General features: G+C 55.1%; 1 protein-coding gene across 2 annotated transcripts; it reads right to left on the reverse strand.

The window, feature by feature from the left end:
- Window positions 1-823: 823 nt before the first annotated feature.
- On the reverse strand, window positions 824-23,439 carry ZDHHC1 (zinc finger DHHC-type containing 1). Of its 2 annotated transcripts, XM_025369613.1 has the most exons (12): window positions 23,128-23,439; window positions 14,455-14,501; window positions 12,868-13,113; window positions 7,342-7,517; window positions 5,767-5,868; window positions 5,236-5,360; window positions 4,989-5,147; window positions 4,628-4,740; window positions 1,873-1,955; window positions 1,590-1,683; window positions 1,405-1,465; window positions 824-1,298 (listed from the first exon to the last, which is right to left on the reverse strand). In XM_025369613.1, the coding sequence occupies exons 3-12, from the start codon at window positions 13,111-13,113 to the stop codon at window positions 1,015-1,017; spliced, it is 1,443 nt and encodes a 480-aa protein (XP_025225398.1). In that variant the 5' UTR covers window positions 14,455-14,501; window positions 23,128-23,439; the 3' UTR covers window positions 824-1,014. The 2 variants fall into 2 exon arrangements, with proteins under 2 accessions (XP_025225398.1, XP_025225397.1); XM_025369612.1 differs by having other exon boundaries at window positions 1,405-1,624.
- Between the last annotated feature and the right edge of the window lie 940 nt (window positions 23,440-24,379).

The following is a 24,379-nucleotide window of genomic DNA, read 5'->3' on the forward strand; positions in this document are numbered from 1 at the left end:
AAGGTCACGCCGGCCCCGCCCACGAGGCCCCGCCCTCCCCGCGCCTCTCCGGGAGCCGCATCCCGCCCCTCCCCCGCAACTCCTCGGTCCTCGCGGCGGCCAGACCAGCGCTCTGCAGTTCGGGGCGTCTTCGGACGGCCCCCCTCAGGAAACAGCCTCCCATCCTGGGATCTACCTAAATCTCTAAGCGGCCCGAATCTCCAGGGGAGATCCAGCTCCCCAGAGTCAACCAGAGGCCATCTGGGGGCTGCAGCGCGGCATTGGTGGGGTTTGGGGAATCGGGAAGGAGCTCTCCCTCAGTGACAGGGGTCTACGGTTGGCTCAAGAGCACTGCCATCCACTGAACGGGTGGCACCCCCAGGCCACAACTCCCGTGCTCTCCTGGGTAGGATTCAGAGTCTGGAGCAGTGGGGAAGAAGGGAGGGGACTCCCCACGAGCGAATCGCACTCGCCCACCCCCAGCATGCTGGCATTCGACGGCAGCCCTGCTGCAGGGAAAAGCTGCAGGGACCTCCAGGCTCAGCCCCCTCCTTTCGCCGCCACCTCCCCGGGACCTCGCAGCCTCAGCGCCCATTGCTTCTTTCGGAGTCCAAAGCCTGCTTTCTCTCGGCCTCCCAGTGCAAAGCCCATCTTTAAAAAAATAACCTCCCCCAGGCCGCCATCTAAGGCCTTTCCTAACCACGAGACGCACCTGAGCACCTCCACAGGGCAGCCTGGGTGGCCACCTACTGTACAGGGACCCCCTCCCCACCGCCGGTCGACTGGCCAGGGTCGGGCTTCTGGATGGTCCGTGGCCCCTGTCATTAAGAAAGTAAGCACGACGTCCGCAAAAGCATAAAAAAGTTTATTGGAGCATCACAGCCGGTGGGGCGGGTATTGCTGAGTCGTGGGGGAGGGAGGCCGATCCCGCCGGCCGTAGAGGCCCCTAAAGTGCACTCGGTGCGGCAAGGATGGGGTGTTGCATAGAGAGTCGGGCCGGCCGCTCCAACTTGGCCCTCCGGTCTCTCGGCCCAGCTAAGCCAGACCAGCCTCCCGGCCGCCCGGCGCCCCGGGCTCGCCGCTACTCGGACTCACGAAAACGGCGGGCGCACGCGCCTGCAGCGCCAGCGTGGGCTCTCGGCCCTGGCCCCGTGGGGCGGCCAGAGCGGCGCTGCCCAGGCGCGTCTGCGCCACTGGTATCTCGTCCACGGACTCTGCCGACGCCGAGTGGTAGGCGCCAGCAGGGCCAGCAGCGTGCACAGGGCTGGCGTCCGCGGAATCCGTCGACGAGCTGGAGCGGCGGCCGGGGGCCCTGGGCCCTGCGCAGGGGAAGGGAACATGAGCCCAGTGGCTGCGGCTCACTTGTGACTCTGCCTTCCCCTCCCTCGAGTTCCCAGAGCAGGACCCGGACAGGGAGAGGCTCACCCGACGCCCGATCCGAGGTCTCAGACGTCCGCACTTTATACACGCGCCTCTTCCTCTTTTTCTGCAGAGACACGGGGGAGACTGAGGGCCCCACATCGCCAAAAGAAGCAGAGGTGAGCGCCAGGGTAGAGGCTTATTTTTATCCCACTCCACCTGGACCGGAGGCCCAGCACAATCCCTCCTACCTGGGGTCGGATCCGGGGAGGCAGGGCAACAGTGTCTGGGGAAGAGGGTGGTGGAGGTTCCGCTTGGCCACGGGTGGCAAGAAACTGGGAGGGACTGAGGGGGAAGCAGGAGGGTAAGCCTGGGCTCTGTTCCCCAAATCCCTCCCAACTGGAGGTGCTGAGAGAAGCTTCCCTCACTGTTAGCTCAGAGAAGGGCCAGACCCATGCCCCAACCTTAGCCTACCGCCTTCTCCTGCCTCGATGGCCCTGCCATGCTAACTGGAGATGCCCAGGTTGCACTCACTTGGCATTCACTGCTGCTGGCCTGGCCTGGCCAGGGGGCTCTGGGCGCACATGGCTGAAGGTCCGCATGTAGAACTCCATCTCCTGGGGAAGGTGGGAGTCAAGGAGGCTGGGAGGCCAGGTGTGGCTCCCGAGCCTCCTGAGCCCTGATCTCATGCAGTCCTGCCCTCACTGGCCTCTGTGGGTCATTTCAGGCCTCATGCCAGGCTCCCAGCCATGCTGGGAAAACCCGTCCGTAGGGTAAGGCTTAAAACACCTATTTCTGGCCCTTGCCTCACCCCAGGTCCTTACCTCATTTATTCAGCCTCTGCCTCCTGCTGGAAGGCTCCCAGCCCCCATGGATCTATAGGCCTAGAGAGGCTCAGCCAGGGAGTGGTGGGAAGCTCAGAGCGGCCCGCACCTGCTCCTGGCGTCCCCAGGGCTCCAGCCTCTGAACCAATTATTTTCCCCTGGCTGAGAAACAGGCCTAAGTGTGCATCCACCAGCTCCCGCAGAGCTGAGTCCTGGGCGCACCCCTCACCCTCACAAAGGACCAGCCACGATCCCGGCTGCTGAGAAGGGGCTGCGTAAATGCATGTGCGGTGGTCTCCCTGCCACTGCGCCGAAAAGGGAAGGTAGTAGGTGGTGGAATAAACAGAGCCGCAGCCCCATTGGGCACCAGGCTTACGGGCAAGCCCTGATCTTCACAGCAACCCTGAGGGTGCAGACACGACCCCTGAAAGCAAAGGGGCCTTGAGGGCAGGGGGTTGCAGGAGTGGCCTAGTCCTGCACCCCCGCCCGCAGGACTCGCCCCAGCTTTGCCGGGGAGGACGCCAGGTGAGGAAACAAAAGCCGGGGGAAAGCAGGCCCAGAAAGGGCGTGGTGCGGGATGGGGGCTGGTCCAGGGCGGGGTCGGAGGGGGGAAGGTTTGCCGGGAGCACCCGGACAGCTGTCGCAGGGTTCAGCAGCCGTTTCCATGGAGATGGAGGCGTCCTGACTAATGCAGAGAGGACACTGTAACAGCAAGGCCGTCTCTAAAACAAGCCTATGTTTGGGGGCAACGGCTCCAGAGAGGGGCCCCTCCTGCATTCCTGCTGGGGTGGGGGTGGGTGGCTGCCTGCAGGGCCCTGACAGATCTGGGGGAGGAGCCCAGCCAGCAGCCCCACCCAACCTCTGCCCTGGCTGCTGCTCTGGAGAGGGGTGTGGGAGCGCCAGCCTGGGCTGAGGGGCACGGGGGTCAGGGGTTAGAGGCCAGTCACAGGGACTGGGTACCTCAAGATCACTCTCCCCCACACCTCTTCTCTGCCCCAGTGTGGACTCAGTGACACTCTAGGGCCAGCAGAGGGGCAAAGCCCACTGGGGGGCCCTGGGCTCCAGATGGGGGAGCAGACGAGGGGGCAGCAGTAGAGGAGGTCTCAGAAGCTGAGGGGCCAGGATGGGACAGGCGCCAGGCCCTAGCCAGCTCCGGAAGTCTGGAAGCGTCCCTAGTGAGTCCCCACTCAGAGCCCTGTCCTCTCTCGCCATGGCTGTCCAGAGGATCCTTCCTCAGAGACTTTCAAAACCCTGTACATTCCTGAATGGTACTGGGCCCTCAGCCTCAGCTCTCTGCTTTGTAAAAAGGGACAAGAATATCACTCCTGTCCCCCGGGTTTGCCTCCCTCGAGTCACTGCAGATGGACAGAACAGAAATTAAATGTCTTTGCTATGGCTACATTTGGCCCCAAAGCCTTGGCAGGGCAAGGCCGAAATGCCTGCCCTGACTCAGTGGGTGCTACCTGTGAGGCTTGAGAAAGTCTCCTGCCTGATTATCTGGGCCTCCATCTCCTCTTGATGTGGGGCTGGAGACAGTACCCTCTCCCCAGCACCGCTGCCACCATCAGAGCCCAGCACCGGGGCAGGTATACGGTGGTGTAACAGCAGAGTCGCCACCCACAGCCAGCACGCCCCAGGCCCAGGCCTGCCCAGTCCTGGCAGCCTGGCCCACAAGCAGTGTCCAGCCCTGGCGACAAGAACAGGAGAGGCGGGGTCCTAGGCCCTCCCCAACCCACCCACCAGCCTCTGTTTGTCTCCAGTTGCCATGAGGCCTCGGGATCCAGGGCTCAGCCTTCCCCCAGCAAAGCCTGCCTGGGCCCCGCCTTTCTAGTCCCTAGGGGCTCCTCTGAGGACTGGATCACCCCCACCCCAGCTGCTGACCTCAGGAAGCCATGGGTCGTGGGAATGGGGATAGGCTGGTCAGCCACTGGCCTGGCCAGGCTGGCCAGAGCATGGAGACCTTAACTCTTCCCAGACCCAGCTTGTGGTTAACCTTCTAGGCCTCAGTATGCACATCTACAACAGAGGCTGTTCTAAGCATAAATTAGGGTAATGGGCATAAATGCTCAAGGTCATGGATGGGGAGAAGTGATGGCTCCATCCTGGCCACCCATCACTGACCCCGTCGTTGGTCCATCCCTCTCTCTCTCCTGCTGCAGCCCCAACCTGCTTACTTCCAGGCTCCCACATCCCATGCCGTCCACGCATGCTTGGCGCCTGGGCAGGCATGTACGTGGGGTCCGGGAAACACAGGGCTCCCTCTGGCTGTGCCCACGCTTGGGTGAGCAGGCACACGCTCAACACAAGCCTGGTCCCTGCTGCCCCCAGCACCCCCGCCCCCAGCACCCCCGCCCCCAGCAGCTGTTCCAGGCTTGCTTCCCTTGCCCTGTCTCCTCACTGGCTGCTTGGTGCACAGCCCAACACCCCCCACACCCAGGCCCCCTCCCACCCCTCATCCTCTATACCTGAATGGGCCGCATCTTGGGAGGACATGACTCGAGCTCCCTGTGAACCCCCTTGGCCTCCTGTGGTGGGCGGTGCTGCACGATGTACTCATAGGTGGTGAGCTTGTGCCACACTGGTGAGGGGAAGAGAGGGCTCAGTGTGGTGGAAAGGGGACCCTGGAACTTAGAACAGGAGGGAGGACAACCAGCCCCAGGCTGAAACCAGTGTCCCCAAATACACGAAGCCATCGGGTGAGACCTGGCCACCATAGCGAGCCCATACTGGGCAGGGGCATGGTTTCAGGCTCCACTGTCCAACTGGGCACCTTCCTGCAATCTGAGGACCCCTGCGCTCTGGAAGGCAGGTGCGGGAGGCACTTACTGAGATAAATGTGGAAGCAGAGCAGGTGCCCCAAGAGGGCTGTGGACAGCAGGCCCAGAAGGATGAGCAGGGCAGCCAGGGCCAGGATGGCAGGGGCCTGGGTCTCCACGGGGGCAGCGGGCAGGAACACGAACCACACATCCGTGTGATTCTTCAGGACTGGAAGGCACAGACAGCGTGTGCTCAGCTGGGGACGTGACAGGTGACCAGGGTTGGGGGTGAGAATAGGCCCGGAGCCTAAACTGACCTTCAAAGTGTCGGTTGGTGCGCAGCCGCATGGGGTTGACAAAGAACTCCACAAAGACATATGTGGCCACCAGCACCAGGAGCAGGACACCCAGTAAAGCGGATGCAACACTATGTAGAAAGAGCCTGGGCCCAGCCATGGGTAGCTGTCAGCTCCCGGGAGCTCCAGCGCCTTGGAGGGCTCATAGGAGTTGGGGCTGTAGGGTCATTGCTACGGGCTCAGAGGGCTGAGGGTGACCCCACAGCCCTAACTCCCCAGAAGTCAAAGGCATACAGCAAAACTGAAGACGGGTGGCCACCCCATCAGGCAGCCCACCTTTCTCTGGGCCAGCTCGGTGGAAGATTCCAGGCCCACACTTGGCCATCTCAGCCGGCACCCAGGAGCATCTCTCTCTGGGCAGCACCCCCGCATAAAATGGGCACAGGTCCTCTAAGTATCCCCATCCCTGCCAGCCTGCCATGCGGGCTGCAAGGTCTGTGGCTCCCACCCTCAGTGCATCCCCAGGCCCCCGTGCGGCCAGGCTGTCCTCACCGGTAGTTCCGCTCGCCCACACAGTTGTTGAGCCACTTGCAGTGATGGTCGAAACCGCACACGCACTTGTTGCAGGCGCTGCAGTGCTTGGAGCGAGCGCTCCTGCAGGGAGAGGGGGCACAGCGCGGTCGGCCGGCTTATTCCCCGCTTTGCGGCCCAGCCGGTCGGGGCGGTTGAGTGGGGTCCGTGGAAGGACGAAGGGCCAGGCCTGAGACAGCCCCGAGCGAGGCGACGAGGAGCGCGCGCGCCCTCTGCAGGCGCTGCGGGGTGGGGTCCCTGGAGGAGGCAGCGCTCCCAAGAGCTGGGGGACCCCAGGAGCCGCAGGAGGGGTAAGGAGGTGCACCCCTCCTGCTCCGGGACTGTGCGCCTAGCTGATGCGCCATGAAACGGAAAATGGGCGTCCTTTCCAGGCAAAGAACCCTGAGAGAAGGCAGAAGATGCAGGTGTGGGCCCAGGGAGCTGCAGACAGCAAGGTGTGGGGCCCAGGGCCTGCACTGCCCTTCCGGACACCTCCGGCAGTGGGTCCCTGTTTCCTTGCCATTCTATGGGAATGGTACTGGCATTTTTCCAGAAACTTCAGTCTGTGTGGACTAAGAGAAAAGAGGCAAAAGAAGTGCAGGCCGCCATCCGCGTGAGCATGCTCACCACAGGGGCTCAGGGTAGTCTCCCAGCCCAGGGAGGCACAGGGCAGGCCCAAAGGCACAACCCCTCCACCAGAACAGGGCAGAGCCCTGCAATGGGCAGCAGCTTCTGGAGCAGTCGCTTGGAAAGTGTGCTGGCGGGTGCCCAGTGAATGGCAGGAAGTCCTTGGCGCCTAAAGGCTAGGGGCTTGCTCAGTCTGCAGACAGACCCCTTCAACAGGCTTCCTGCGGGGGCTGGCCTTGGGCCCCCATCCCTGATCCCCCACCAGAGACCTGGAGACTGGGGGGCTCCAGAAGGGTGGAGAGGGGCCCCTAGAGAGGCAGCTGGGACCAGCCAAGGGGGTAGGGGTGCAGCACATACTGACTCCTCCATGTTAGCAGAGGGACCTTGGCAAGTCACCTGCCCCCCCCCCCCGGGGCCTCAGACTCCTCCTGGGTAGGCCAGGGCACCAGTATCTGCTTGGGGGCCTGGCCGCCCAGGTGTAAATCTGGCTCCGCTATCAGTGGCTATGTCTGGCCTATCAGCCTTTGTAAGTGCTGGGCTCTTCCTCCTCCATGAAGTGAGAAAACCAGGCAGGGTGGCTGCAGGAAGAGCTCAGCACACAGTCTCAGGCATCAACGCCTCTGCCCACCCCTAAATGGGAATACTGGCAAGAGATGTGGGGCTATCACTGGCAGAGCTGCTCATTAGAAATGTTTGGGCAGGGCCAAATGTTTCCTCCTTTAACTGCTGGAATACTACTCCTCATCTGTTTCCAATCACCTTCTCTTCACCTTCTCAGGAACCTAATTCTCTGTCACGCCATCAAGGTTCTTGACTGCATAAAACATGAGGGTTCTGAGGCATCAGGGATGGCTGTGAAGCCCCGGCACCCCCTCTCCACCGTGCACCCCATAGCACACTCGGCAGCCACACGCACCCACACACACTCACACATCCACGTCGCACAAGTTGCAGTGCAGGTCTTCAATGACATGTGCGTGCTGGCTTCGGTTGAAGATGGGCAGGGGCCCCGCATAGCTCTTGTCCCGTACATTGGCATCTGCTGGATCGATGGAGACGGCGGTCAGGTGCACCACAAGGTGGCCGGCAAAGATGGCGCCCATGAACTGGCCCAGCAGGTTAAAGACTCACTCCGCACTCTGCCAGCTGGGAGTCCTACCCCACTCCTTGCAGCCAGAGAACTCCCCACTGCCATGCCAGCCTGCTTTGTGCAGATTCTCTGCCTGTGCCACCTCCTACCTCCAGTCCCTCAGAGCCTCCTCATCAGACCTCTCCAGGTGACCCCTGTGCCCCAAATGGAAAGGGGGAGGGGCCATCTAGGAAAGGAGTCCACAGCCAGCCAGCAGTGCCTGCTGTCGCCACCTAGGTGCCCAGTCGCAGAGTCCTGGCCTCACTGCTCCAGGCCTGGTGCAGGCCCTAGCTGGTCTGACCTCAGGCCGGTTTCTGGTTTCAGATTCCAAATGATGATGTGAGACTGAAAGAGATCAACCCCACCTAAGGCCCAAGAACCTGAAGTTTAAAGCTTGCTTATCTTGCTTTCATAGGAAGTCACCTCCAAGAGGGATGCAGCCGTCCCCCTTTTCAGTAGCTGGGCCAGATGGAGAACCCCTTGCAGACAGGGGCTCGGACACTTGCTACCTCCCCTACCAAGAATCTAGGCACTTGGAGTCCTGGGCTGAGTGTCTGGGATGGCCTGCTATGTTCAGGGCCTGGCCAGGGGCAGCATGGCTAGTCTCTGAAGCTGAAACACAGCTCTTCCAGGACCTATCTGCTCAATGACTGGGCCAAATGCAGGAGACAAGTTTGCTGACAATTTGCTACAAAGTCTGATGTGTAAAAATTCACCCATAGGCCGGGCGCGGTGGCTCAAGCCTGTAATCCCAGCACTTTGGGAGGCCGAGGCACGTGGATCACAAGGTCAGGAGATCGAGACCATCCTGGCTAACATGGTGAAACCCCGTCTCTACTAAAAATACAAAAAATTAGCCGGGCGAGGTGGCGGGCGCCTGTAGTCCCAGCTACTCCGGAGGCTGAGGCGGGAGAATGGCGTGAACCCGGGGGGCGGAGCTTGCAGTGAGCTGAGATCCGGCCACTGCACTCCAGCCTGGGAGATACAGTGAGACTCCGTCTCAAAAAAAAAAAAAAAAAAAAAAAATTCACCCATAGATTCCACCCAGGCAGCCATCCACTCTCCCTCCCTTGATCCCACCTGCTTCAGCCCAAAATTGCACTCGTCCTCTTGCTAGCCAGGCAGACATCATCCCTCCATCATTCATGCTCTACCCATCATCCATCTGTCATCCTTCATTCATCAGCTCTCCAATCTCTTTTCCTCCCTTCCTTCTCCTCCCAGCAGCCAAATTTCTCTAGATATCTGCATAAACCAGGCTCCGCCCTAGTGTGCCACAGCACAGCTAAGAGAGACAATCCCGTGGCCATCACTGCCCCTTCTATCCCTATGGCCAAGTCTTCATCTCTTGCCTGTGCCACTCTATAGCTTCCCAACTCTCCCCTCCTGTCTGAGTTCCCTTGAGTCTATGCTTCACACGGTCGCAGAGTAAGTTTTTAAAAGCTCAGACCCAAAGCCCTCTCTGCTTGCTTGCACTCCTACAGTGGGTCTCAACAGCTCTCTGGCTGAAATTCACTCCTCTGCTCGGTGCCAAGGTCCCTTTCCCTCTGGCTCCTCCCAAACCTCTCTGCTATCACCAGCTACTGTGCTCACCATGCCATCCACTCTTCAGACACTGAATGAGGGCAAACATTTACTCCCTGCCTGCCCCAACTCTTCTCCTGCCTCACTCCTGGGGTCATTCATTCAGTACTGAGGTCTTTTGTTGTGATAGGCACTGAGGGATATGGCAGGGGCAAGAGTCCCCAGCACTGAAGAGACTGCAGTCTGGTGGAAAACATGGATTTTTTTTTTTTACGGAATCTTGCTCTGTTGCCCAGGCTGAAGTGCAATGGCGTGATCTGGGCTCACTGCAACCTCTGTCTCCCAGGTTCAAGTGATTCTCCTGCCTCAGCCTCCTGAGTAGCTGGGATTACAGACACTTGCCACCACGCCTGGCTAATTTTTGTATTTTTAGTAGAGTCAAGGTTTCACCATGTTGGCCAAGGCTGGTCTCAAACTCCTGACCTCAGGTGATCTGCCCGCCTTGGCTTCCCAAAGTGCAGGGATTACAGGCCACCACTCCCACCCAAAAACATGGATATCAATCAAATAATGGGTTAATTACAATGAAGAAAGTTCATGGATATGCCAGTTTATAACCAAGTGACCTCATCTAGTCTGAAGGGGTCCAGAAGGCTTACCTGAGGAAGTATTGTCTCAACTGAGACTTAGAGAAGAATGGATTCCAGGGACCTGGCAGGTAAAGAGGAAAGGGGGCCTGGCTAGGGACTGTGGCTGTGGGGAACATGTGGAGTGCCAACCAGCAGTTTGGCTGAAGTGTGCCTCCAGCTCACGGCTGTCTTGCACGAATGCAAGAATGAGGGTCTGTGTGGCCAATTTCTGGCTTCTCAAAAGGAACCAGAAGTCTGGGTTTTTATGAGATCTCTCAATGTTTAAATGTTAAGGAAATAAATAATTTTAAAAATATGTCTATAGAAGGAACATTAAGATCTGTACATTTTCTTTGTTAACTATCCTTCAATTCAAAAAAACAAATCTGCAGGCTGGACTCACCCATGGGCTTCTAGTTCTCGACCTCTAATTTAGCTGGGTGTTGGGAGCAGGGAGAGAGGCAAGGGGATTCCAGGCAGAGACCAGTGCCGTAGAAACAGAAGAGGACAGGGAAAATCACATCAGAGGAAATGGGGGAGAGAGGCAGAGTCCAGAATGCGGAACCTTGATGCCATGTTGAGCCTCATTTCTTTATTTTTTTTGAGACAGGGTCTCTCTCTGTTGCCCAGGCTGGAGTGCAATGGCACTATCTCGGCTCACTGCAGCCTTCGCCCTCCGGGTTCAAGTGATTCTCCAGCCTCAGCCTCTCAAGTAGCTGGGATTACAGGCGTGTGCCACCACGCCTGGCTAATTTTTGTATTTTTAGTAGAGACGGAGTTTCGCATGTTGGCCAGGCTGGTCTGGAACTCCTGACCTCAGGTGATCCATCCGCCTCCGCCTCCCAAAATGCTGGGATTACAGGTGTGAACCATCGCACCGGGCCTTGGGCCTCACTGCTTAAGGCAGGAAGAAACCATTAGAAAGCCTGGAGCTGGGGCGCAACAGTATCAGATTTGGTTTTTGGAAAGGGCAGGAATGCAGATGGGTTGGCCGAGGTGAGAGCGTGTGTGGGGGACCCGTTTAGAAACTCAGCGGTCATCCAGGGAAGAGAGGCAGCTGGCAGTGGCAGAAACCGGGAACCAATTCAATGTCTATTTAGGAGGCAAAATCAACAGGGCTGGATGACTGACTGGATTTAAGTGAGGTAGGAAGGGGGAGGAGCCAAGAGCATGTGGGGAGAGCTGGGGTGGGGAAGGAGGGGAGCCACAGGCCTCGAGTGAGCCTGTGGACACACGGTGATGCTGGTGTAGGTGGCCTCCACCTGCCCTCACAATCTGCTGAACTCACCATGTGGCGTGATCACCATCTGCAGTGCACCAGCCTTCCCTTCAGCCAGGGGCCCAGCACCCTAGGGCTCAGCTTGCATCCCTAAGGCCCAGGCCAGTTCCAGGCCCAAGGTGGGTACCTGGTACCCACTATGATCCTACCTCACTCCTCAGGGGACCTGAGAGAGCCTGCAGAAAGGAGAAGTCTCTGATGGAAGGAAGGAGAGCGTACAGGCTGGTCAGGCGCAAACCAGGTGGCTCTGTGAGCTTCTGCATTGCCCAGAGCAGACAAACCCTGAATGTGGAGACAGAGTCCTCAAACCGTCCCTCTCATGACAGTCAGGCTTCCTGGGCAGCCCATCTGGCCTCACTGGGTGCCTGCTATGTGATCTTAGGAAGTCATGGAACCTCTGTGCCCAGCTTCATTAGGAAATGGGGAGAATACCTCCTTACAGGATGACTATGAGGATCAAATGAGATCATTCATGTAAAGTGGCTGACGCAGGGCCTGGCACATGTAAGGGTTTAATAAATGCTACTGCCTTCTGTTTATCATGATTTGCTTTGCTTCTACTTGTCCAAGCCATGGGGTTGTTTATCTGGTTAATCTGGTTTCCCAGGTATCCTGATGGCAGAAACTCAGGTGATCCCTAGTGAGGGGCGTGTCCATTCCAGATCACAGGAGGAATGTCCCATGATGCATTCCCATGTCCCATGACTTAACAGCACTAAGGCCTGTTGGTCACCTCAGGGAAAGTCCAGTTTTCCATTCACAGAACTGATGACCAGCCCCTGGGCTCTAGTGAACAAGAAGCCCCCAGATGGCACTGCTATGTCTAAGGAAGACAACCTCCTCTAGGGTCCCCTCCACACACCTACCCTGTCACTCGCCAGCCCAGGGCTTTGTGGTTTCCCAAAAGAGCACGTTCACGTTTGTGGCTTAATGAATTCTAGTGCTCACATATATCTTAAAGTGCTCCTGGTAGGAGCCTTCCCATCAGACAGAGGATGAGGCTAAGACCCACAGAGCTGGCAGGAGTTGCTCGGTCCTGTGCAGCTCTGAAGGTGCTGAGCAGGGACAGAGCTCACCACAGGCTCGATGTCCCAGGCTTTCAGGCTTATCCCTGCCAACCACCCTTAGGCCACCCTCACCTTCCCCACAGGAGTCATCTTCGTGAAGGACACTCAAATAGGAACTCTCCGGAAAGGAGCACAGAGATGCCTGCTTCACTGCAACCCCCTGGCTTTGCAGCCACATCCTCTGCTCCTGGGGGCTGTGGCCAGGGACGGGGCAATCACACCACTGGGCTCAGGCAAGTCTGGGTTTGTCACTATTCCCAGGAGCCTCCGGGGTATCTCCATCCCGTCTCTTGTCACATTCAACCTCACTCTAAAAGGGTCTGATTTACAGAATCAATGTGCCCATAAACAGTCCTGGGCACAGTCTGTCCATAAATAAAACCATATTTTAAAGGCACCAGGACACTTACCATGTAAAAGAATTCTATGGTGACTCTTTGAAAAGTGAAAAATTCTTTGATAAATGGACTAATTACTCCCTACTTCGTCCTTTGTTCAGCTTTGAACACAGTTAGTGTCAGGATGGTTTGAGGCTCCTCCTTCTACAACTGCTCCTGTGGTGCCTCCGTGGACAGGATTCACATCCTTGCAGGGCTTGACATGCTCCTAGGTATTTTAGGCATGCCCACTCACCCTATCAGGGGGAGAGGTCAGGTGGAGGCTGGAGGCCAGGATGGGAAGCAGCAGGTCCCCAGGACTGGGCCCACCCTGCTCTGCTCCCCTGACTGTGCTCCCCGAGGCTCCGAACCTGGCTTTGGGCCTCCGCTGTGCCGGCCATCCTTTGCCTCCTCACTTCCACACACCAGCCCCATGCTTTCCCAAGGATACAGCGTAGCCAGCAGGCACCCAGTGGTGAGGCAGGAGGGGAACAAGGACCCCAAAGCCAATCACAGCAAAGAAGAGGTACAGCAGCCAGGCCACAATCTGGAGCGGGTGAGGGGGCCAGCTCCACCCATTCCGGCGGGATCGCTGGCCCTGCAGCTCGGGGGAGGGTCCGCTGGGCTGTGCCGGCGGCGCTGTCCACACACTCTTCTCAGGGGCAGTCTTGTTGGAGGGCTTGTTGCAGATGTTCATCTCCAGAGGGAGAAACAGTAGAGAGAGCATTAGCCCAAGAGGCCGGGCTGGAGCCCAGGGCCGGTGTCTGCAGCCAGGTTTCAGCAAGGGGGAGTAGGCTGCGACATAAAACCATCTCCCAGCTACTCTGCCGGGGATACTGGCATCCTAGCATGATAGAGACAGGGCAGTGGGGAAAGGGTGGGAGTGGGCTGCTGTCTCAAAGCCCAAAGCAAACCCTGGCCCCAGCCTGGCCAGGACAAGGTAAGAGGACCCAGGGTTTATTCAGGACACAGTGCTGCTGCCTGTTACTCAAAGTGCTGTCTCCACAGCCATCGCAGTTAAACCCAATAAGACATGTTCTCATCTGGTAACAATATCAGGCCGGGGCCAGAGTGATGAGAACACATGCTGATTCTGTTAGGATTAGTCACCTCCTTCCTGAGGTCCAAATCCAACTGTCAGACACCCCCGCTATCCTTTGCTCAGGGAAACGGGGAATGGGGCGCCCAGAAGGAGGATCTGCCCTCTGCCCCACAGTGGACACAAAATCCCGTTAGGACTGGGGGAGCCTGAAGCTCTGCCCTATGCTGCCTGAGGGTTCTTGGCTGGGGAGGGGCCAGCTCACGAGAGGGAGGGAAGGATTTCTCTTTAGTTCCCTTCAGCAGCAGAAATGACCATGTTTCTCTAAGTAACTCTGGGCCTGGTGTACAGTTTTGTACAGAAAACTGGGCTAATGCTCTTGGACTCAGAGGCAGACCACCAGATGGCATCAACCACCCCCTCTACCCGCCACCCTCTAGCCAGACAGCTGGCCCAGTGGCCACAGATGAAGGCCAGGCAGGAAGGAGGGGGGGCTACAGAAGGAAGACCCCCAACCCCAAGATCTGGGCCCAAGATGGGACAACAGCCCAGGCAGGCAGCGCCATACCTGGGAGACAGGTCAGCTCTGCACTCGTGGTGGGAAAGCCAGGAGCTGGGGCTAAAACCCTGGTAGCTAAACTCTCCTTTCAGGAGCCTCTGCCCATGAGACAGGGAACCTAAGCAGAAAGGGTGCCGCAGACCCCCACTCAGTGCATCTGCCTGGATCACCTTTCTCACTTCTCAGTCCACAGAATGAGGCTTGATCTTCAGAGCCAACTGCAAGTATTGCCTCATCCAGGAAGCTTTCCCTGACGCCCTGAGTCAGGGGGTCCTTATGCTAAGCCATTGTTGGGCAAATTACTTTGCCATTTGGGATGCTTTGCAATCCCCATGTCTGCCCCCATTAGGACAGCTTTCCCCAAAGGCAGCAAATGTGCTGGGTGGGGTTTATTCATCTCTGTCCCCTATGTCCCTTCCCCCAGGCACCCAGAATTGTACCTTGTACACAGTAGATCCTCAGTAAATGTTTGCTGACTTGAAAACATCTGAAATAAAAGGAAATGTGGGCACAGTAAATGGTGTGGAATCCTGGTCCACCCTAAGCCATCTGGCCTGCTTTCCCCTGCCTTCCATCCATCCAGCCCTGCCCGCTTTCTGCAGGCTCGTGAACCCATGCCTCCCGCAGCCCATCTCCCGCTGCTGGCTGGCTACCACCCTGACTGCCAGACACTCACTCCTAGCCACCCTGCCCTTCAGCCAACCTGAGGCTCAGAGCTTCCTGCAGGCCAAGCCTAGCATTATTTGAAGTGACCTCTGAGTAGTCCCCCAGAGGTCTCAAAACTAAGTTTTTCCCCAGGGATTCAGCTGGTGGTTTTTTGGTTTTGGGTTTAGGGTTTTTTTTCTTCTGAGACAGGATCTTGCTCTGTTGCCCAGGCTGGAGTGCAGTGGCACCATCACAGCTCACTGTAACCTTGACCTCCTAGGCTCAAGTGATCCTCTCACCTCAGCCTCCAGAGTAGCTGCAACTACAGGCATGTACCTGGCTAATTTTTTTATTTTATTTTATTTTATTTGTAAAGACCGGGTCCCACTATGTTGCCCAGGGTGTTCTCCAACTCTTGGACTCTGGACTCAAGAGATCTGTCAGCCTTGGCCTCCCAAAGTGCTGGGATTATAGGCGTGAGCCACTGTGCCTGGCCTTGCTTTGCTTTGTTTTGTTTTGTTTTTTGTTTTTGAAACAGGGTCTCGTGCTGTCACCCAGGCTGGAGTGTCGTGGCACAATGAAAGCTCACTGAAGCTTCAATTTCCTGGACTCAAGTGATCCTCCTGCCTCAGCCTCCTGAGTAGCTAGAACTACAGCGGCGTGTCGCCATGCCTAGCTATTTATTTTTTATTTTTGCAGAGACAGTCTCACTATGTTGCCCAGGCTGGTCTCCAACTGCTGGGCTCAAGCGATCTTCCCACCTTATCCTCCCAAAGCACTGAGATTACATGCATGACCCAGTATCCCAGCCCTCATTTTCTTTTGCAAGTCCCCCAAAGATAGCAAATCTTTGTCCTTGTATTGTGGAAATGTCAAAGGTCATCAGGTCAAGCCCTGTGAATACGGTTGGGCTAGATGGTTCTGCTCTGGGACCAATCCCTGTGGCTTGCACATCAGCTCTCCAGTGACACCATCACCAGGGCAACTACTTTGAAAGGAATCCATGAATTTGGAATTCCTAAAGTCTGGCTCTCCTTTTGCCATCCCCAAACCTAAACAACCCTATACCTTGCAGGAGTTTCCAAAGAGCAAAACAGAGGCATGCAGCTGATCCGGCCCCACTGCCTGGCAGTGGCCACAGGTACCCCCAGCGCTGCTGTATCCTGGACTCCTGAGGCAGGAGGAGTCACCATCTGCAGCCAGGCACCCGCCACATACAGCCTTGGGGATGCCTCTGACTCCAAATCAGGATACCCCCTTGGTCCAGGAAGCGAGCACTTGTTTGAGGCTGTGGAAATGGGGATGGTGCTGCTGGGCAGACCTCCCTCGGCAGAGGCAGCATTCCAGAATAGACGCCCAGGCTGGCCCACAGGCATGCCCAGGCCAGCCCACTCTTCACTGACAAAATTTTCTTTTTTTTTTTTTTCTTTTTGAGACGGAGTCTCGCTCTGTTGCCAAGGCTGGAGTGCAGTGGCGCGATCTCGGCTCACTGCAAGCTCCGCCTCCCGGGTTCACGCCATTCTCCTACGTCAGCCTCCCGAGTAGCTGGGACTACAAGTGTCTGCCACCATGCCCGGCTAATTTTTTGTATTTTTAGTAGAGACGGGGTTTCATCGTGTTAGCCAGGATGGTCTCGATCTCCTGACCTCGTGATCCACCCGCCTCGGCTTCCCAAAGTGCTGGGATTACAGGCGTGAGCCACTGCGCCCGGCCCGCTGACATTTTCTCCTGCAGAGCTGGTGGCCACAAATTCCTTCGGCCCCAAAAGATTTTGATTAAAAGGGCTGGGAGGTCGGAGAGAATCCAATTATGGGGCTTCCAGGCCATGGATGGGACCAAACACTGTCACCAGACCCCGGGACTTCTCTGGCTGTTGCTCCCCTCTCAGCACTTCTCTAGGAGACCAGATTGAAAGACATGTGGCTCTGTTCCCCGACAACGTGGCCAGCTGGCACCCTCTGACCTTGGCCAGTCAGCACTTATCAGGGCCCAGCCTGCGTACTTAGGATGTAAACACAGATGAGACCGGGTGCATGCCCTCAGGGGCTTCTTTTCTGGGACCCAGACAGACACAAACAGAAACCAGGGCAGTGGTGAATGGGCATTTTGGCAGCCCATGCAAGGGCCAGCCATCCAATGTGACAGAACACAGGGTGGACAGGTTGCGGGGGCGGGGGTTAGGGGAAGGAGGAAGGGGAGGGCAGGACCTAGTGAGAGATGGGACCGAAGAAGTTGCAGGGCTCAGATCTCAGGGGGCCTAGAAGGCCAGGTGAGGACACATGCGCACTGCTGGAAGAGCCACAGGGAGGCAAAGCAGGCTTAAGGCATGAGAGTGACCCAATGGCTCAGGGTGCTTTGGAAAACTTTCTAGCCAGTGGGGAGAAGGGCACGGGGGAAGCGGTACCACAGCAGCCCAGCAGGGAGCCCAGCAGCTCTGTGCTTTGGGAGAAGCTGGTCAGAAGGTGGTGGTGAAGCCCACAAGCTCCCTGCTGCCCACCTGGCTACCCCCAGATGCATCTTTGCAGGGTTCAGAGGTACACGGCCTTGGGAAAACATTCTTCATGTACCTTCTTTTTTTTTTTTTTTTTTTTTTTTTTTTTTTTTTGAGACGGAGTCTCGCTCTGTTGCCCAGGCTGGAGTGCAGTGGCCGGATCTCAGCTCACTGCAAGCTCCGCCTCCCGGGTTCACGCCATTCTCCGGCCTCAGCCTCCTGAGTAGCTGGGACTACAGGCGCCCGCCACCTCGCCCGGCTAGTTTTTTTTTTGTATTTCTTAATAGAGACGGGGTTTCACCCTGTTAGCCAGGATGGTCTCGATCTCCTGACCTCGTGATCCGCCCGTCTCGGCCTCCCAAAGTGCTGGGATTACAGGCTTGAGCCACCGCGCCCGGCCCTTCATGTACCTTCTACTGCCACAGAACAAACCATAGAGAGTCAGGCTGGCGGTGATAAAGGGAAGACAGGAAGGAGGGGGTCCTGTGGCCTGGGTAAGCCAAGGACCCACCTGGCTACTGAGGCAGGCAGGAGGGGCTGTGGAGGCCCCTCCCTTGTCCCCCGCAAGATGGAAGCCATTGGCAGGATGACAGTAATCTGTTCACGTTAACATTCACTTGCAAAAAGCCTTAGATGGTGTTTTCAGTATAAGGTTAGGCTACCTTAATTTATTATTATTATTATTATTATTATTATTATTATTATTATTATTATTTTAAGACTGAATCTCGCTCTGTCACTCAGGCTGGAGTACAGTGGCTCGATCTCAGCTCACTGCAACCTCCACCTCCCAGGTTCAAGCAATTCTCCTGCCTCAGCCTCCTAAGTAGCTGGGATTACAGGCGTGCACCACCACATCCAGCTAATTTTTATATTTTTAGTAGAGACAGAGTTTCACCATGTTGGCCAGGCTGGTCTCAAGAACTCCTGACTTCAGATGACCCACCTGGCTCGGCCTCCCAAAGAGCTGGGATTACAGGCGTGAGCCACCATGCCCTGCCTGGGTACCTTAATTTATACTTCATTTGGGTACCTTAATTTATACAATTCATTTGACTTAAGTCAAAGGAAGGAAATCTTAACATTTTAAGTTCTCATTATGAACTACATTATAGTTACATGAGTGACCACTTTCCTCATGCCCACCTCTGCTACCAACAAAAAAAAACATTTAGGAATATTGTTCTGAAATTCTTGCCTAGCACTCTCAAAGAAACCACACCAAGGTGAAAAGTACCAGCCCTGGAGAGACTGTGGGCATCCCTGGACTGCTGCAAGCTACCTGAGGGCTTCAGAATCAAGTCAATTACTAAAGAGGGTTTCCCAGGAAAGGACAAGGAACCGGGAGGGCAGGGTGATGGGGTCAGAGGAGAAAGGGACAGGGTTGAAGCAGACACTTGGAGGGCCCTGCATCACCAATGGGGAGACACAGGTGGGACCAAAGGAAGAGGGCTGAGCCTGGAGTAGAGCCCTTTTCTGGTTCCCGAGCTGCCACTCACAGACTGAGGAACATTGAGGCAAATTTCACAGATTCACTTCTTTGGATTTCTTCTATACTCATCTTTAAACAAAGTTCAGTGAAGCAATTTGGCAATGTCCAAGTCTGGCGAAACTTTAGAACACAGATGCCCTTTGACCCAGACATTCCATTCCTAGGTATTTATCTTATGCATATACTCACAAAGATTTATTGCAGCATTATTTGAAATAATAAAGGACAAAAGACAATATAAATAAACTATGGCACATCCACACAATAAAATGCTAGGCAGCATCAAAAATAACGGATAAAAAAAGAAAAAAAATGGATGAAGTAATCTTTGATACACAATTAAGTGAAAAAGTAAGATGAAGAACACTTGTAGATGGAGCTACCAAGTGAATAAAAACAAAGAGGGCCGGGCGCAGTGGCTGATGCCTGTAATCTCAACACTTTGGGAGGTCGAGGAGGGTGGATCACTTGAGGTCAGGAGTTTGTGATCAGCCTGGTCAACCTGGTGAAACCCCATCTCTACTAAAAGTACAAAAATTAGCTGGGTGTGGTGGCACGGGCCTGTAGTCCCAGCTACTCAGGAGGCTGAAGCAGGAGAATCGCTGGAACCTGGGAGGCGGAGGTTGCAGTGAGCTGAGATCGCGCCACTGCACTCCAGCCTGGGCAACAGGCGAGACTCTGTCTCAAAAAAAAAAAGTGGGGGAGGGGGACAGATGCATAAACATCTACATTCCTATATGCATAGATTCTCTCCAGAATGAAATGCAAGAAACCAAACACAGGAGCAGCACCTAGGAAGGAGATCTAGTGGTCCAAGAGCTGTAAGACAGAAATTGCATTTCCTGGTACTCCTTCGTACATTCAAATATATATATATATATATACACACACACACATATTTATTTATTTTATCATGAGCATGTACTGCTTTTGAAAACAAAAAGTATGTCAAATAATAAATGATTGGGGGATGTCACCTCCTGCCTTCCAGGCCCCACTGAGCTGCCTTGTGGACGAAACACACTCGTGTGATCTAGAGCCCTGTTATCATGCCAGACAAAGAATTCCTACCTAACAAGGGTGCTTGGTTTTAGTGAAATGTTTTCTCACTCTTGAAAGCAATTCTAAGACGCTCAGCTACAGAGCTATGAGGAAAAGCCATAGAACTTCCTATGAGCTGTTAGGGTTCTTGTCAAAGCTGGAATCACACAACCAGACAGCACAACAGAGGAGCTGCTAGGCAGGACCTGCTTCATCCTTGGCCAGAGCCAACTCAGCTACCAGAGACTCCCAGAACCCAAAGGGAAAGTGCACTCCACAGGAAACTTTTGTTCCCATGCATCTTGTCCTTTTGCTAGAGGATTTGTGGTTTCCATGTGAGAGATTTTCTTTTTTCTTTCTTTTCTTTTTTTTTTTTTGAGACAGAGTCTGGGGCTCTGTCGCCCAGGCTGGAGTGCAGTGGCGCGATCTCGGTTCACTGCAAGCTCCACCTCCCGGGTTAAAGCCATTCTCCTGCCTCAGCCTCCTGAGGAGCTGGGACTACAGGCGCCCACCACCACGCCCAGCTAATTTTTTTTGTATTTTTAGTAGAGACGGGGTTTCATCATGTTCGCCAGGATGGTCTCGATCTCCTGACCTCATGATCTGCCTGCCTCGGCCTCCCAAAGTGCTGGGATTACAGGCGTGAGCCACTGCGCCCGGCCCATGATCCGCCACGCCTGGCCAGTGTGAGAGATTTTCTTCTCTTTTCTTCACTTTTTTTTTTTTTTAAGACGGAGTTTCACTCTTGTTGCCTGGGCTGGAGTGCAGTGGTGCGATCTTGGTTCACTGCAGCCTCCGCCTCCTGGATTCAAGTGATTCTCCTGCCTCAGCCTCCCGAGTAGCTGGAATTACAGGCACCAGCCGCCACGCCCGGCTACTTTTTAATTTTTTTTTTTAGTAGAGATGGGATTCTACCATGTTGGCTGGGCTGGTCTTGGCCTCTTAGCCACGGCGCCCAGCCTACCCTTTTTTTTTTTTTTTTTAGAGACAGGATCCTTCTTTGTCGCCCAAGCTGGAGTGCAGTGGTATGATCATCGTTCACTGTAACCTCAAACTCATGGGTTTATGCAAGCCTCCCACCTTGGCCTCCCAAAGGGCTGGGATTACAAGTATAAACCACCATCCAGTCGGGAGATTTTCTATCTATGACTATTCCTAAATGAACTTTCTGTTTCTCCCAGGATCTGCTTTTGAAATAATTTTCACTGAGATTTAATAGATGCCCAGTTGAACTACCTAAAGAGAAGCTAGACAGAAAACATTTCACGGTACACAGTGTTTTACAGCACAAAAGTCATTTACAAAAGATTGTTTAGGGGCGAGTACTTTGTTTATTAAAATTCCCCACAGGTGCCAGAGAAGTCTCTGACCTTAAAATTCTGAGAAGCAGCTCTAGTTCAACTAACAGATGCACATCACACAACTACCGAAAATTAAACTGGAACTTCAAGCTGTTCTCAAAGACCTCTCCAGTCACTGGTCTCAGAGGTAGCTGGGCCCTCGCTTTCTCTCTCATAACAGGCGGAAGTCTGATGCTGGTCGGACGCAGTGGCTCATGCCTGTAATCCCAGCACTTTGGGAAGCCGAGGCGGGCGGATCACCTTAGGTCAGGAGTTCGAGAACAGCCTGGCCAACATGGTGAAACCCCGTCTCTACTAAAAATACAAAAATTAGCTGGGCATGGTCGTGGGCGCCTGTAATCCCAGCTACCCAGGAGGCTGAGGCAGGAGAATCTCTTGAACCCAGGAGGTCGAGCTTGCAGTGAGCCGGGATCACGCCGTTGCACTCCAGCCTGGGCAACAGAGCGAGATTCTGTCAAAAAAAAAAAAGGTCTGATGCCATGGCAAGAAAAGCTTCAAACCCCAATTATTCCTGAGTCGACATGGTTTGCAAACATTTTCTGTGCCATTCTCCTCCTGAAGCAACCATTGCAAATTGGGATACAAATGAAGCCAAGGAAAGGGGACAAGAAGGAGGGAGTAACACAGAATAGAAACAAGGCCAATGAAGAGAGGCCAAGTTTGTTGATTTCAACCAGGAAATCAACTCATATGACTGCAGGAGCCAGCCTTGGGGAACACCCAGCGCAACAGTCATTAAGAACAAAGTTGTGACAGAACAAAGAAAGAAAAACAAAAACAAAACAAAACAATCTGGCTAATTAAGCACCACTGTTGCTTTTACTGCATCTCATGGTGATTATCTGTTTATAAACCCGTCTCCCACAGTGAACCAACAGTTCCACAAAAGCAGAGACCACCCCTCAGCCCAGGTCTGAACCCAGCTCTCCTTCAGTAAAGGAAGTCAAGCCACTTTTTTACCATCTCTGCTGCCATTACCCCAATCCAAACCACCAGCATTGCTCTCCTACAGTGTTTGCATGATAATAACCAACACCAGCATTTAGAGGGCACTTATTCTGTGCCAGGCACTGCTTCAGTGGAATTCACTCATTCAATTCTCACAGAGCTCTAAGGAAGGTCCTATCATTTCCAACCATTCTTGCAGATCCCCGTAGTCATTGATTTCAGATGTGACTGGCCTCTCACTTTCTCATAAAAAACACGCAGAACATCCACCCCCATCATGAGAACACTGAGGCTCAGAGGCACTAAATGAGTTATTTTAGGAGGCACAGCTAGATTGGCAGAACTAGGATGGCCCTCAGCTGACTTCCCAGTATGTCCTGTCACAAACATGCTGCTCGCAGCCAGAGTGAAGTGAGCTTTTCAAATGTGAAACTCATCCAAACTCTTCTTTGGGAGGCCGGGGAGGGTGGATCACCTGAGGTCAGGAGTTCAAGTCCAGTTCAAGTCCATGTTAGTCCCACCAGGGCTAACATGTTGAAACCCCGTTTCTACCAAAAATGCAAAAATTAGCTGGGTGTGGTGGCAGGCACCTGTAACACCAGACTCGGGAGGCTGAGGCAGGAGAATCGTTTGAACCTGGGAGGCGAAGGTTGCAATGACCCGTGATCGTGCCACTGCACTCCAGCCTGGACGACAAGAGCAAAACTCCGTCTCAAAGAAAAAAAAGGAAAAAATTAAAAACTCTTCCCATGGTTTCCTTTTAAAACAGACCCTCCATGACCAACCCCTAGATTTCAATACCAGAGAGCCTAACCCGACCTGAAATCACTTTAGTCATATATGACACCTGCTTCCCAGCCACCTTCCTTAATGCTCTGGGTTCTGGAGACGGGCCACGTCTGTTCGGAGTCCTCTGTGCCCACGCCTGGCACAGAGCCTGGCAAAGAGTGAGCGCTCAAGGAAGATCTGTGAACTTGATGCATGCTAAAAGGAAGCCCCGCGCTCTGCCCGGGCCCTGGAACTCAGGCCACCAGCTCCAGGCGGAAGTGAGCCCAAAGCTGGCCAGGCGGCAGCATCCGCGACCCCGTGGCTCAAGCCAGGCTCCGAGGTGAGAAACCGGGCGGGGACTCCTCACCTGCGCGCCGCGGCGGCCGTGCCAGATGGGCCCTGCCAAGGTCAGCCAGAGGTTCGGGCCCCACGCCTGGCCTTCCACCCTCCCCGGGGCAGCCGCGCTTCAGACCCTCGCGGTAGGGACGGTCCCCGGGACTGGGCGGCAACGCGCCCGGGAGCGGGGCCCCATCCCGGACGGAGACTGGGCCGGCGAGTCCTCGGGCTCTGGCTCTGGCTCCGGCTCCGGCTCCGGCTCCGGTTCCAGCAGGCTTGCGGGGCGGCCAGGCCAGGCCCAGACTGGCTGGGCCTCGTCCGGCGCTGGGCCCGTTCCCCTGACAACGGCGCGGGCTACGGCGCCCCACAGCGGCCAAACCGCGCTGCGTCACTCCGCGCCGGTCCCCCGGCCGGGGCGGGGCTTGCCAGAGACCCCTTTGGTGCCCCAGTCGGACCATTCCCAGATTCTGCCTAACCTTTCGTCTAGAAAATCCACTTTTCCCTACTCCCGAGTCACAGCTTGTCTTCCTGAAATCCTAACATCTCAAACGCGCCCCCTTCCAGTTTCTATCCTGAGACCATCGCTCTCAAGAAGAGACCTCCCCCAACCCCAATCAACCTTTACACTTCGATGAGCGTATGTTCTGGAACATCCATGATATCGTGATCCTTCCGGGAGTTTACAGGTTAAGGGGCAAACAGATCTAGACAAATAAATTACACCACTAAAAATGCAGGTACCCCAGAATATAAAGCAAGAAGTGTAAGAGCTTAAAATACGTAGCACAAAATATCTCATTTATTTATTGCCTTTAAATCAAGCAAAAATCAAACCCCAATCTTCCAGGCTGATGGGAAATTCAATCTTTTTTTATTTTTCAAACTGGTCTCTGTTGCCAAGGCTGGAGTGCAGTGGCACAATCACGGCTCTCTGCAGCCTCGAACTCCTGGGCTCAGGCGATCCTCCTGTCTCAGCCTCCAGAGCAGCTGGGACTACAGGCAAGCACCACCACGCCCGACTAATTTTCGCATTTTTTTGTAGAAACGGGGTTTTGCCGTGTTGCCCAGGCTGGTCTCAAACTCCTGAACTCAAGCGACCCACCATCTCAGCCTCCAAAAGTGCTAGGATTACAGGCGTGAGCCCCTGCCCGGCCGGGAAATTCAGTCTCAGTCTCCACTGGACTCCTCTTAGCTAGGTAATCCCAAAGGACTCATGTTTTCCTACAGGAAAAAACAACCAAAAACAAACAAGCAAAAAACCCTCTGGTCAGGGTTTTGTCTGG

This window comes from Theropithecus gelada, chromosome 20 (assembly GCF_003255815.1).
Source record: "Theropithecus gelada isolate Dixy chromosome 20, Tgel_1.0, whole genome shotgun sequence".
In the NCBI taxonomy this organism is placed as follows: Eukaryota; Metazoa; Chordata; class Mammalia; order Primates; family Cercopithecidae; genus Theropithecus; species Theropithecus gelada.